The sequence below is a fragment of the Lissotriton helveticus genome, chromosome 4_1, assembly GCF_964261635.1.
Source record: "Lissotriton helveticus chromosome 4_1, aLisHel1.1, whole genome shotgun sequence".
NCBI classification, from domain to species: domain Eukaryota; kingdom Metazoa; phylum Chordata; class Amphibia; order Caudata; family Salamandridae; genus Lissotriton; species Lissotriton helveticus.
Window position 1 is genome coordinate 1,902,933,589 of NC_136063.1, and position 12,670 is coordinate 1,902,946,258.

Consider the following 12,670-nt stretch of genomic DNA (forward strand, 5'->3'; position numbering starts at 1 on the left):
CCCTTTCCGTCTTTCCTCCTTCCCATTTTTTTTTCCTCCTGTAATGCACCATTTGCTACCTCTTGTATTTTGTTGGCTCACGATTGTCACTTTTGCCTCATGTAATGTAACGTTTGCTTTTGTAATTTGCTCACTTGTAATGTTCTCATGTATCAGTTCTGTTCCTATTGTGAAGCGCTCTTTCACCTTTAGGTAAAGTCCGCGCGATATAAAAATGCATAAATAAATAAATAAATTACTTAGTTGCTTTATAAGAATCAAATGGATTACTTCCTATGCATTTTTAATTTGCATTAGAAGATTCAAACAAACGTGTTCTTTAAAACTTTTTTTTTTAATGTAGGGCCTCTTTATTGATCATTCTCCTTTGAAGTTCTGCAAGGATTTCCGGGGGGGGGGGTCAGCACCCCCAGCCCCCCTAGTTCGCTGTTGGTAGCCGTGTTGGACAGCTGCAATGTCACGAAGGGTGGCAACTGTACTTGTGAAATCGATTGCTGTAAAACTGACCTGCACGATGCTACACCCTGACTATTGGCTTTGCCATTTTGTTGCGAAACGAGGCGGTTCCAAGCTTAGACAACGAGGGCTTCGTGGTAGGCTTGGATCGGGGACTGGGTGGCGGAAGAGCTGCAGTTGTGTGAGTCGAAAGGCGGGTGTTTGTCGGTTTCGGGAGGCGGGGTTCGTGCTCCAGAGCGCTGAGAGGGGTCGAGCTCGGTGGCTCTGGCGGAGGGGCGGGACCGAGCACTGGGCCGGGCTCAGCGAGTGACGTCCAAGCGCCGGGCCTCTAGCTTGTTTGGAGCCTGTGGCCGGACGACTCCTCCCCGCCGTTCAGACACCTTCGTTTTCGGCTTCCTGACACCGCGAGGGCTGAGGGGCTGCCGCAGACATGACGCTCTGAGCCCGCCGCAGTCAGCACAGGAGGGGGGAGCGCCCCGGCCTCGTCCAACGCTGCCTGGCCGCACGGAAGGAGGCACCGGAGGGACCCCGACGTCCCTGCCGCAGGCCGGAGAGGCTGTGGGAGCAGGCCCTGCCCGAGGTCGAGGAAGCCGGGGAGCGCAGGCCCGAGGCCCCGCACCGTAGGCCCTGTCGCTCGGCGGAGCATGGGCCTGGAGTGACCGCGCTGCCGAGGAGCTGAGGGCCGTAGAAACGCACCGCCGCCATGGCGCACTCCCCTGTGGCAGTGCAGGTGCCCGGGATGCAGGTGAGCCCCTGGCCCGGAAGAGGTTTCGTTGCCGGCCGCAGAGGCCAACATCCACCTGTCGGAGGAGTCTCAGACAAGGAAGCGAGAAGGCAGGGGGTCACTGGCAGTGCATAGGTGTGGGCAAGGGCTCAAAGTGTACCCGCTGGCACGGGTGGAGAGAGCTACTAGCGACAGTAGATCAAGAAGGGGCCGGGGCGGCGCAGTATCCCGGGAGAGCATAGACTACAGAAAAGGAAGCGAGTGCCTGTACACCTACCTACAGGGAGGTGTTAGTACACCTACGGGGAGGTGTTTGGGGATGCCGGTATTGGTCTGGAGTGCTTCGGCGATGTGCCTTGGGTGTGAGGAGGGGCTCAGGGGGAATAACTGGGGAGACAGTTTGCTGTGTTTGTAGAGCACGAGAGGGAGATGTGGCAAAAGGCTGTGCTCAGGGGGAACCCAGGTGGATCTGCAGAGGGCGTGGTCTCAGCACTGGGATCGTTTGTGGCCTGAGTGGTCAATTTACATTTTTATCGACATACAGTAAGAGAGCACAATCCCCAGGTACAACCCGTTTTGCAGGGAGGTGTACCGATGTGAGGATAGCGGGCACTGGCCATGCCCCTTAAGTGCGCATTGCTGACATTTAGAGAGGTCACCGCTGCACGTAGTGGCAAGGGCTCATTGCCCGCATTGCTTCAGACGCTTGCACAATTCAAGGTTTTCTGCACATGCAGTATGTGGCACGGAATTCTCAAAGAGGGGCGTGCATGCCTCTGACAGCTACCAGGCACCCTATTTATGGAACATAATTACATAGCTTATGTCTTGAGTCTGTCTTCGTTGTCGTTGCTGGTTACGAAATGGTCTGTATCATCACTCGCACAATACACCAACTATTGAGGAAGCGCTTTACTTCGTTGTAATTTGCTGCCTCATACCATTTTTTTTTCTTCATACATCCTAGTAAAGTGGCACGTTGTTTTAAGTTGAGTTTGTCATAACCATGTGTAAATAGAGGATAGCTTACTAGTTGCTTATATTATGTTAGCACGTCTGACTAATTAATATAGAGGTTTACTATATTGCTATCCCACTGGTTTTCGTAGTGACAATTTGAAGATTGTATGCTGTAATTCTTAACATTCCATAGATATTGCGCCATGTTTATGACTTGGAATAGCTTTAAGCTTAAAATTCAACCGAGCGTTGGTAGCACATAATGACCTTCAGAAGATGCATTTAAATCATTTGGTCTAGTTAGTCAACATAGGTTTCTCATTTATCTCATTGTTGTGGAACGGTAAACCCAAGCCTCATTTATTTTAAGAACCTTTACGTGGATTTTTTTTTGTTTGTTTAATAAAGTGTCCGTATAATGTCTAAAGCCATTCTGTTAAGGCAGACTGCCATGAACACATTACTCCGTGGATCACTTTTAAAAAATTTTTTTATTTGGGAGGTGTGGTCTCCAAAAGTAGTTAATGTGGTAATAAAGGTTCGCCATAAGTCGAGAGAACGGTTTCGGAGAGTGTGTCATAAAGTCCCATATCTAAAATCCTGTCTCTAATTCCATTTTTGCAACTGGACATTCAATTTTGACATTAAATGACCGATGGCAAACAACTTTAACAAATTGATAAGGGGACAGACAGTCTTCCTTATTGGATTTTATATATGGCGACAAACGTAATGCAGGCTAATAGGGTTTGGAAAAGCCTCACCCGGTTGTAGGGAGTGACCCAGAAGACATCAGAGAGGAAAACAGTGCTCAGCTGTCAGTTTAAGACAGCATCCATGGCTTGAAATCCAGAAGGCTTAGTTTAAGCACCAGAATATCGACATTTGTAACTTCATGGCTCACGTTTCTGGAACTATTTTTTGTTTTACTTTTTACTTTTAAAAGTCTCCCAAAAGGGTATAAGCGAAGAGAGAATTATTATAGGACAGATGCATTTGAACTACAGGTTAGTTTTGCGATAAATCATACTGTATTGCTGAGCTGTGGTAACATAGCAATAATGCCTGGACGCAGTGGCATTAACGTTGCTGCAAAATATTAGAAAGAATCGGCGTTAAGACTTGTCAGTGGTAAATCATTTATATTTTAAAAAAAAGGTGTATATAACGCTGTTATTTTGCCACGGAAAAGTTTCGTAGCAGATCTATTCCGTTCTTTAGTACAGTGTTACTGCACCATGCATTTTGTGCTTGGCGTGCACAATGTGTGTTCATGTTGCTTATTTTCATTCTGATTTCTCTTACATGCAAGTTTTTAGATACAGGCTTTTCTCAGCAATTTGAACAGCTCTCACCGGGCAGGATATTTAGCTTTTTGCAGAGTGTATCAGTTTTGCACCTCCTGTTTGTGGTAAATCCATAAATACTTGGGACTTAAATTTCTTTTTTTTTGTTTGTTTACATTTGCAGGGAGGATATGGTATGAACCGTACATTGGCCTTAATTACCACCAGTATTTGAATATAGTAAAAATATTTTGTATCTCTTGAAACTTTTATTGGCATGTTGCTTTACCAACAGCACTTAAATGTTGATGTGAGAGAATTTTCTAAATGTAGGCGATGTAGCCAAGAGAGACTAAATCTTGAGATAATAAAGACAAATTGTGAAAAGTAAATACCTCCATTAACGGTGACTGTGATTGGGGTTGCACATCAAGCGAACATGAACTAGACCCTAAGCCCCCCTCCCTTCTTTCAGTTCGATGTTGTTTTTAAGGTCTGACGTGACAGCAGAGCTGCGTACCAGGCATATCGTTACCAGTTCTTTAATATATACATATTGCCACCAGTTCTTTAATATAACAATCAATAGTTTATTGTATGATTATTACAATCTTTACAATGCCATCAGAATGGTAACACACAATATATTGTATTAAAAAATACACATTCAAATATTGCAGAAACATCACTGTATCCGTGAAACATGAGGTGGCCAAAAAGGAAATTGTGTGTCAAGTTCCAAAGTGCCACATGCCAGGGGTCAGGATAAAAGCAAAAACTTTGTGAATATAAAACCAAAAAAGATACAAAGTATTTCTTATGCTCGCAGACAGTTCAATAAAAACAGCCTCAACGAGTTGATCAAAGAACATGGTAGGCTAGAGTCCAAAGAGTCAAGAAGTCTTCCAGGGCCTTTACATGCAAAAAGGATTGGCCGGTGTCTGATATCCTTACTCCAACATAATTATATTTGCATGCTGTACTTATACTTACACCACCTCATGCTTTAACACCAACAAAACGGAATTCCTTCTCATCCTCCCCCCTCCCCCATCATACACCCAAGATAGACATAAGGATGAAGCATCTGTTATGTTATGTTATGTTATTTAAAATTTGTAAAGCGCACATACGCCCAAAAGCTTCTTGGCGCTGAAGAGAGAATAAAAAAACATAACAGAGGGGTACCAAAGAGAGTCGCTATTTCAGATAGGCCTGTGTAAAAAGAAAAGTCTTGAATGCCTTTCTAAAGGCAAGGAGGTCCTTACTCTGTCTCAAAGTCAAAGGTAGGGAGTTCCACAAAGAGGCAGCTAGAAAATGAAAACAGCTACCTCCCTGTCGTTTTTTCTTAAATCGGGGTACCTCAAGTAGATCTTTATGAGCTGATCTCAAACTACGTGAGGGACTATATCTCCCGATCAATTGTCTGATAAACATTGGGCCCTTGCCCTGCAAAGCCTTGAAAATAATACAACCAGCTTTAAATGTGGCTCTCTGCGCCACGGGCAGCCAATGTAAATTCTCTAGCCCTGATTTAATCGATTCCCATTTAGGAACCTTGCAGATCAATCTGGCAGCTTGATTCTGCAGGTATTGCAGTCTTCTAAGTTGACCAATCGGTAAACCCAGATAAAGACTGTTTGAAAAATCAATATGGGAAAGAACTAGGGCATTGACTACCTGGATTAAAGCTGAATCAGTAAGGAGATGTGCGATTTTTCTTATTTTCCTTAATTGAAAAAATCCAGAAGAAACTACCGTTCCATCTGAGATTTTAGGGCAAGGTCCTCATTGATGGTCACTCCCAAACTCTACTGTTTGAGATTTTTTTGGGGGGAAGACCCATGTCAGAAGGCCAAAAATGTGGGCTCCAACTAATCTCGCTTTTCCCAGGCAAGATCAGTTCTGTTTTCCCCGGATTTAATTTAAGATGGTTTGAGGACATCCAACTCTGAATGAAGGTCATGGTTGCCTGAAAATTCTCTGCAGCATTGGTTGAGTTTAATACAAAAACCAACTGCAGGTCGTCTGCATAATTATATACAGTAACTTTATGCTCTCTTAAAGAGAACAAAAGAGGCCGCATATATAAATTAAATAGTAAAGGGGACAAGGAGGAACCTTGAGGAACCCCACAGAAGGAATTAATTTTAGGGGCTGTAAAGGAACCTAGCCGAACAGACTGGGTGCGTTCAGATATGAAAGATTTAAGCCAGGCCAAGGAAGAATCTCGGAGGCCGGCCTGTTCGACATGGTTGACCAGAATGGTATAGTCAACCGTGTCGAACGCTGCAGACAAATCCAGAAGCACCAAGGCTTGATGTAAATTTTTATCGGCATTAGACCTCAAGGTGTTCTGAACGGCCAATATTACTGCCTCAGTGGAGTGACCAGGCCGAAAACCTGCCTGGTTAGGTTGTAAATAACCAGAATCTTCAACAAAATTTGAGAGGCTGTTGGTGACATGAGCCTCCAAGATCTTAGATAGATAGGGCAAAAGTGATATAGGCCGATAATTAGTGAGGTCTAAAGGATCGATACCTGATTTTTTTAATGAGGGGAATCAATAAGGTCTGCTTGAAACTACTTGGGACTATCCCAGATGTAAGAGAATTGTTGAGCAGTGGTATCATGCTGTCGGGAATTGCCCGACCAATTTCTCTCATTATTTGAGGGGGGCAAACGTCCTCAGGAGATCCTGATTTGACTCTGGTCAATAGGTCTAAAAAGATTTTTAAATCAATTGGAGGAAAAGAATGTAATGTTGAAGGATTAAAAAAAATATCATCCAAAGGGGCGCAAGCTGGAAGTTTGGATATATTATGTTTAATCAATAATAACTTTTCACTAAAAAAATCATTCAAAGAATTGCAGAGTATTTGTGAGGGGACTACTGGGGGAGAGGTTCTATCATCGTTACATAATTCAGTCACAATCCTGAAAATTTCTTTCGACTTATTAGTAGAATTAAAAAATTTTGTAGAGAAATAAGCAGTCTTGTGATTATGTAAAGTTTTTTGATAAGCTTTCCTGGTTAGGCAATAGGTAGCCCTTGCTTGAGGGCAGTAGTTAGTTCGCCAAATTCTCTCTTGTTGCCTCACTTCCAGTTTTAATTTTTTTAGCTCCGGCGTAAACCATTTATGTGCGTCCATGCCTCGAGAGCTACAAAAGCGAGTAAGAGGGGCGTAAATATTGATGGCAGTGATTAGCCATTCTTTAAGCCTGTGATCGGCTATCTCCGCATTAGTACTCTGTAAAGGTAAAGAAGTCATTAAAAAGTTTAAAAAAGCTGACATATCCATAGAAGTCCACTTTCGAGTGGTATTACTGGTTTGCAGCTTATATTGAGTAATTTTATCGACACAAAAGGAGAAACTAATGCTAAAGGGATCAGACCAGCTGCAAGGTTTAATATCGATAGAATATACTGATAAATTCAAAGACCAGATTTGGTCGAGGCTATGGCCCTTCTGATGAGTTTTAGTATCAATGTGTTGTAACAAATTAATGTCATTCAGAAGGTCCTTCATCTCGGCTGCTTGAGGGTCTAATGATGTGTTATCGAACCAAAAGTTCAAATCCCCAACCAAAAGTAGTTTAGAATTGTTTGTAGCCAGCATAGCCAGTTGCTCTGCTAAAATGGAAGGAAATGTGGCCATTGTTTGTGGTGGATGGTATAATAGGACCACTACAAGTGTTCCATTAGCAGTATCTAATTTAGCAACTATATTTTCTACATTGGGTAAAAGTAAAGAGGATAATTGTCTAAGTTGATGTTTTTTGTTAACAATAATGGCCACTCCTCCCCCTGCTTTACCAGCCGGACGAATTGCTGACAAAATATAATAGTCTGCAGGTAAAGCAGCTAAAATATCCGGGAGAGAATCCGGGGTGAGCCATGTTTCGGTTAATAACAACATATCCGGTTTTGTATCGGTTAGTAACAGAAATATATCCATCTGATGTTTGATCAAGGAGCGGGTGTTTAAATAAATGCACCTAAAGTTGCAGGTTGTACTTGGTGTAGTTTTGAACACCGCATACTTGGGGGCAGGATCTACAATGAAGTTAGCGGGGTCACTGATGCCAAGACGAGATGTTCGTTTCGTCATATTAAGAGGTACGGGGGGACACATCATAGAGGTAGGTCTTAACGCTTGTAACTCAGCGGATGTGTACCTGTAGAGACTAACAGAGTCCTTAGCCCCTAGCCCCGAACGCTCGCTAACTTCCTTTGACTGCGTTCCCCACATCACTGACTCAGCAAAATCCTTAGGAGTCACCCTAGACAAACACTTGACTATGCAGGCTCAAATTAATAATGCCACAAAGGGAGCTAATCATCAGATGAGTATCCTAAGGAAACTTAAACCCATTCTCCCACAGACCGACTTAAAAATGGCGGTACAAGCCCTAGTGTTACCAAGATTGGACTATGGAAGCACCACTCTATGCGGTCTTCCCAAGTACAAGCTGGCCCCGCTGAGGGCATCTCTTAACGCTGCGGCCAGAGTGGTCTCAGGAACTAAAAGAAATAATCACATTTCTCCGACCTTGAAAGTTCTGAAATGGCTACCCTACGAGGCAAGAATACAACTAAAGATCGCCTGCTTGACCCATAAATCCCTGCATAGCAATACCCCCAGTTACTTAGCACAAAAGCTAGAGCTTTTGGGAGGTTGCAGACAATCGCGAAGTGAGAGTTCACTACTACTGAAAGCACAATCCTTCCATAAAAAGAGAACTGGTTGCAGAGCATTCTCGGGGATCGCACCGGAGATTTGGAACTCACCTACCTCCAGATGTATGCAGAATCGCCTCCTTCAAAAAAGAAGTAAAAATGCTTCTAATTAATATATTCACATTCTAAGACTTTAATTCTTAAATGACTACTAGCCACCTATGCTATCCATATACCACTGTCTACCTCTTTTTGTATTGAATGGCGAATTTCAAATGTATGTATATTACCTTAATCACCTACTGTTTAATAACTGTGTATTGTAAAGCGCTCTGATACCCTCATGGGTCATGTTCGCACTGTATAAAACTTTATAAATACATACAAAATAAATAATACTTAACCCCTTTGCCGCGATTTAGCGACAGTGCCGCACTTCCGCAAAATGGGCGGGGCCGCGTCGGCCGTTGGCCTGCCGATGGCAGCACGCAACGGGTTAAAGGGCCCAACTGCCATTCCAGGTGGTTTCTTGGCTCTTTGGCCACAAACCAGGACTTTAGTTTTTGCAGTATTTGGAACCAGGGAGTTCTTGGTGTTATACAAATGTAGGGTACCCAGGTCGTCTTTATCCCAATTCGTGTATGAGTCATCCTCATACTGAATGATGGCCTAGTTTAGGTGGAAAGATATTTCCATTCAATAACTCCACACCCAAGTCATCTGTATATAGATTGAACAAGGTAGGTGGTACTTTTTCTTTTTAGAATCCTTTTTCCTTGGACTGTTAGTTTTTTCCTGAAAACTCCCAATTTTTACAGATGGGTAAACCAGCATCTGTTACATCTATGGATCTTGATTTTGAGGAAGAAAGGTTGGAAACCTACACTGTGAAACAGCTCAAGTATCTCTGGGAATTTGAAAGTTGCTACACCAGGCATTTCTAAAAAGGAAGACTACCAAAAGGCGCTGAGAACATGGGTAGAAGCCAGAAATGTCCCTGATCTTGTGGTGGAGCCTGTTGGGGATGCAGATGGGCAAATTGATGGGCCAGTGTTTCCCGATAGGGGAGGGGTGCTGTCCCCGCCTGGCAGCAGCCTCTCTTCCAAAAAACCGTCCCCCAGAGAGTTGGAAGACAGGGAGAGAAATAGGGCACACAAGCTGGAGATGGCTAAGCTTAAGATGGAGAGTCAGAGGGAAACACAGAATAAAGATTGTCTTTGGAAAGGGAGAGAATGAGAAGGGAGCATGAGAGAATGTTGAGGGAGTTAGAGATCAAGGGCTTAGAAATCAATCCCTCTGGTGGCAGCGCACCATCTGTGCCTTCAGAAGGCAGGGTACATATTCCCAAGGATGTCATAAAAGATTTTCACAAGGGTATAGATATTGGTCAGTGGTTTGCAACCTATGAGATAGCAATGTTGGCCCACCGGGTCCCTGAGAAGGATTGGGGAGCGGCATTGTGGGGCCGCTTTCTGACTGAGGGGAGGGATTCTTTGTTAGACCTATCCAGTGAGCAGAGGATGTCTTATCACCACATGAAGGAAGCATTGATGACAAGGTATGGGTTAACTCCAGAGCTCTATAGACAGAGGTTCAGGAATTGTAAGAAACTGGAGGGAACCACTTGGGTAGAATATTTGTCTTTCTTTTGCAGAGCTATATATGGTTGGGTGAGGGGTAGCAATGTTGATAATATTCAAACGCTCTATGATTTGATTGCCCTATTTGTTAGCCATTCTTTCTGGGCCTCCCGCCCTATTTGTTAGCCATTCTTTCTAGGCTTCACGCAAACAATTTTGCCCAGGTCAGGTGCGGTAGGCATGGCGAACTCACAGACCAATTCCCTGTTCAAAAAGGAGTTCACCAAGGGTGCGTGTTGGCACCAACGCTATTTAGCCTCTACATAAATGGCCTTGTGGAACATCTGAATGCTGTGGTTAATAACGATGCCCCTAAATTGGCTACAGGTAGAGTGCCCGCTCTGATGTTCGCAGACGACAGCTTGTTGCTGTCTAGAACATCATCGGGCATTCAAAAAACACTTGATGGCTTTGTAGAGTTTTGCAACCTTAGGGGATTGGAAATTAACTTGGGGAAAATAAAGTTTATGATTTTTAACCCCCCTAAGCGTGTACGCCCAAACCCTGTTTTACATGGTACCCCTCTTGAAAGGGTTAAAACATTTGCCTATTTGGGTGTCACCTTGACCGAGAATTTTGATTGGAACATGCAGATTGCTAAATCTACACTTAAGCTATCCCAGTTAGCAGGGGGCATAGGCAAAGTCTTTAGGGAGTCTACTTTTAGGCCGGTGTCCCCAGCCTTGGAGATATATTGTCACCAGGCTAGACTGGCAGCAACGTATGGGGCTGAACTCTGGGGGCACAAGCAGATAACGAATCTCAAAAAGGTGGAGCAGTCTTTTGTTAGAAACCTAGTTGGGTTACCATCTAGTACGCCTCTGATCCCTCTCAGATTTGATTTTGGTATGCAGCCATTAGAGGAGATCACTAGTGCTAGACCAATAATGTATTGGAAAAGGCTGTGGTCTGTCCCTGAATTGGCTGCGTACAGAGTGGAATTTTCTAAGATTTGGTCTCTTCTTAAGAATAAAAAGATCCCCTGGCTCCAGCACATTAGTGCTGTTAGTACCCGCTTAGGTTTTCCTAAATTGTGGGAAACCCCTGAGATCTTTTGCCTCCGGATATCTAAGAATGAACTCTCTCAGATACGTATGTTAAACTACCAAACATTAATGAGCTCTGCATCACTGGGCAGGTTGACATCTGAGTTCCTCCTAGTTAAACCAGAATCTAAAGTTGAGGAATTCATGGATTTAATTGAACCCCCAGTTGCTCGAAAGCTATATTTACAGTTAAGGCATGGCACTCTTCCCATTAGGTCCTTTACATCTAAATGGTCAAAATCTAACAGTGAAGTTTGCCCTGCATGTAGCTATAAAATTGAGAATGTGACCCACGTATTATTTTTCTGCCCTGCCTATTCCGCAATTCGAAAAAGCTGGTTGACACCTATTTGCAAGAACTTGGGACTTTTGCATTTCACACAGGCTTGTAGGATATTGACTCATGATGCTCATCCTCCCATCGTGTTTGTGGTTTCTCGTTATTTATTCAACATGTCGCGTAGGAGACAAACCTTTTTAACTTAATTGCTGTATAGACCGTTTTTATTGTCTCGTATTGCGATAACTTCTAGTTTAATTCTTTCTTAAACATTTTATGATTATTTATTGTTTTAATGTTTGTGCTGATGTATTTTGTATGCACTTTTTTTGGTCTTTTGACCGAAATAAAAGTTATCAAGCAAGCAGATTGCCAGGGAGCACTTGTCTGCTAATTATTTTCCAGAGCTACGCCAGCACCTTATTGATTGCAAGTTGACTAATCCTAGAAAGCTCGCTGAAGAGGCGGACTGCTGGGTCAGTACCAAGGTCCACAAGGATCTTGTGGGAGACTCCGCCAAGGGTGGGCAGGGTCCCCAGCAGAAGAGTGGGGGGACAAGGGTAAACAGAGGGAGTTCCAAAAAGGTCCCCAAAGTAATTCCCAAGGGAACCAAGGTAAGGGTTCCCAGCCTCCCCCTGAAAAGAAGTCACGACCCCCGACAGGTAAACCTGTTCATAGGGGGCCTGTTACCTGCTTTCAGTGTAAGCAGGTGAGACACAGTTGGCATGATCCCCAGTGTCCTCAGAAAGGACCGTATGTGCCATCCCGTGCACCACCCAGTCAGATGGCCAGTGTAGCCCTGGGTGGGTAGGAGGTGGGTGCCCAAGGTGGGTGGGGTCCCGCAGAAATGTCCCTTGTCTCATTAGGAGACTGAGATGGTCCCTAAAACTCAGCTGCCTGAGAACACTAAAAAACACAGGCAGGGGGTGACCATCAAAGGCCATAGAGTGGAGGCTCTCCGAGACACAGGAGCAAGTGTGACAGCTGTCAAGTGTCACTTGGTCTCTGAAGAGCAGGGAGACCCCAATGCATTCTTCCCAGTTGTTGCCGCTGACAACACAGAGAGCCATTGCAAGGTGGCTCAAGTTCCCTTTGAGTGGGGGGGGCGGTTCTCTGGTACTCTTCAAGTAGCTGTGAGGCCATCCATGCCTGTTGATTGTCTGTAAGGCATTGATTTGGAAAGCTCCCTGCTTTGATCTTTATTTGTATGTGTTTTTGTTGTGGCATGGGTTTGAGTTACCTTAATCTGGACCCAGATGTCTGTGTACAACCCTGTGATAGCAGCCAGGAGTACCTTGGTATTTCCCAATCCGCAAGTTCTGCCCAAAGTGGGTTGCGATCCATTACGTGGAACACAGCGCTGTAATAAAGAAAACAGACCTAGAGCGGGGTAGTGGATTCTTCAGTGACCTTCACCCCAGATAGGAAAGAGCTATCACATTGTCCATTAAGGCATTCAGCAAGAACCCAGTCTGAAAGCATGGGATGATGTTATCATTAATCCAGCTCATGTAAGAGTATCTTCGCAAAGGCCTTTGCATCTACATCCAGTAGGGCTATTAGATTGTAATTTTCAGGTGAAGTGTTGGCTCACCTG

The 12,670-nt window shown here is 44.2% G+C and overlaps 1 protein-coding gene across 4 annotated transcripts in view; it reads left to right on the forward strand.

The window, feature by feature from the left end:
• The first annotated feature begins 662 nt into the window (after positions 1–662).
• STK26 (serine/threonine kinase 26) overlaps positions 663–12,670 on the forward strand; it is a 179,552-nt gene continuing 167,544 nt past the window's right edge. The window contains exon 1 of one of the 4 annotated variants that reach the window (XM_078688551.1): positions 663–1,201. In XM_078688551.1, coding sequence (XP_078544677.1) covers positions 1,160–1,201 — 42 coding nt within the window. In that variant the 5' untranslated portion in view covers positions 663–1,159. The remainder of the gene's footprint in view (positions 1,202–12,670) is intronic. The other 3 variants (XM_078688548.1, XM_078688550.1, XM_078688549.1) reach the window with 3 other exon arrangements.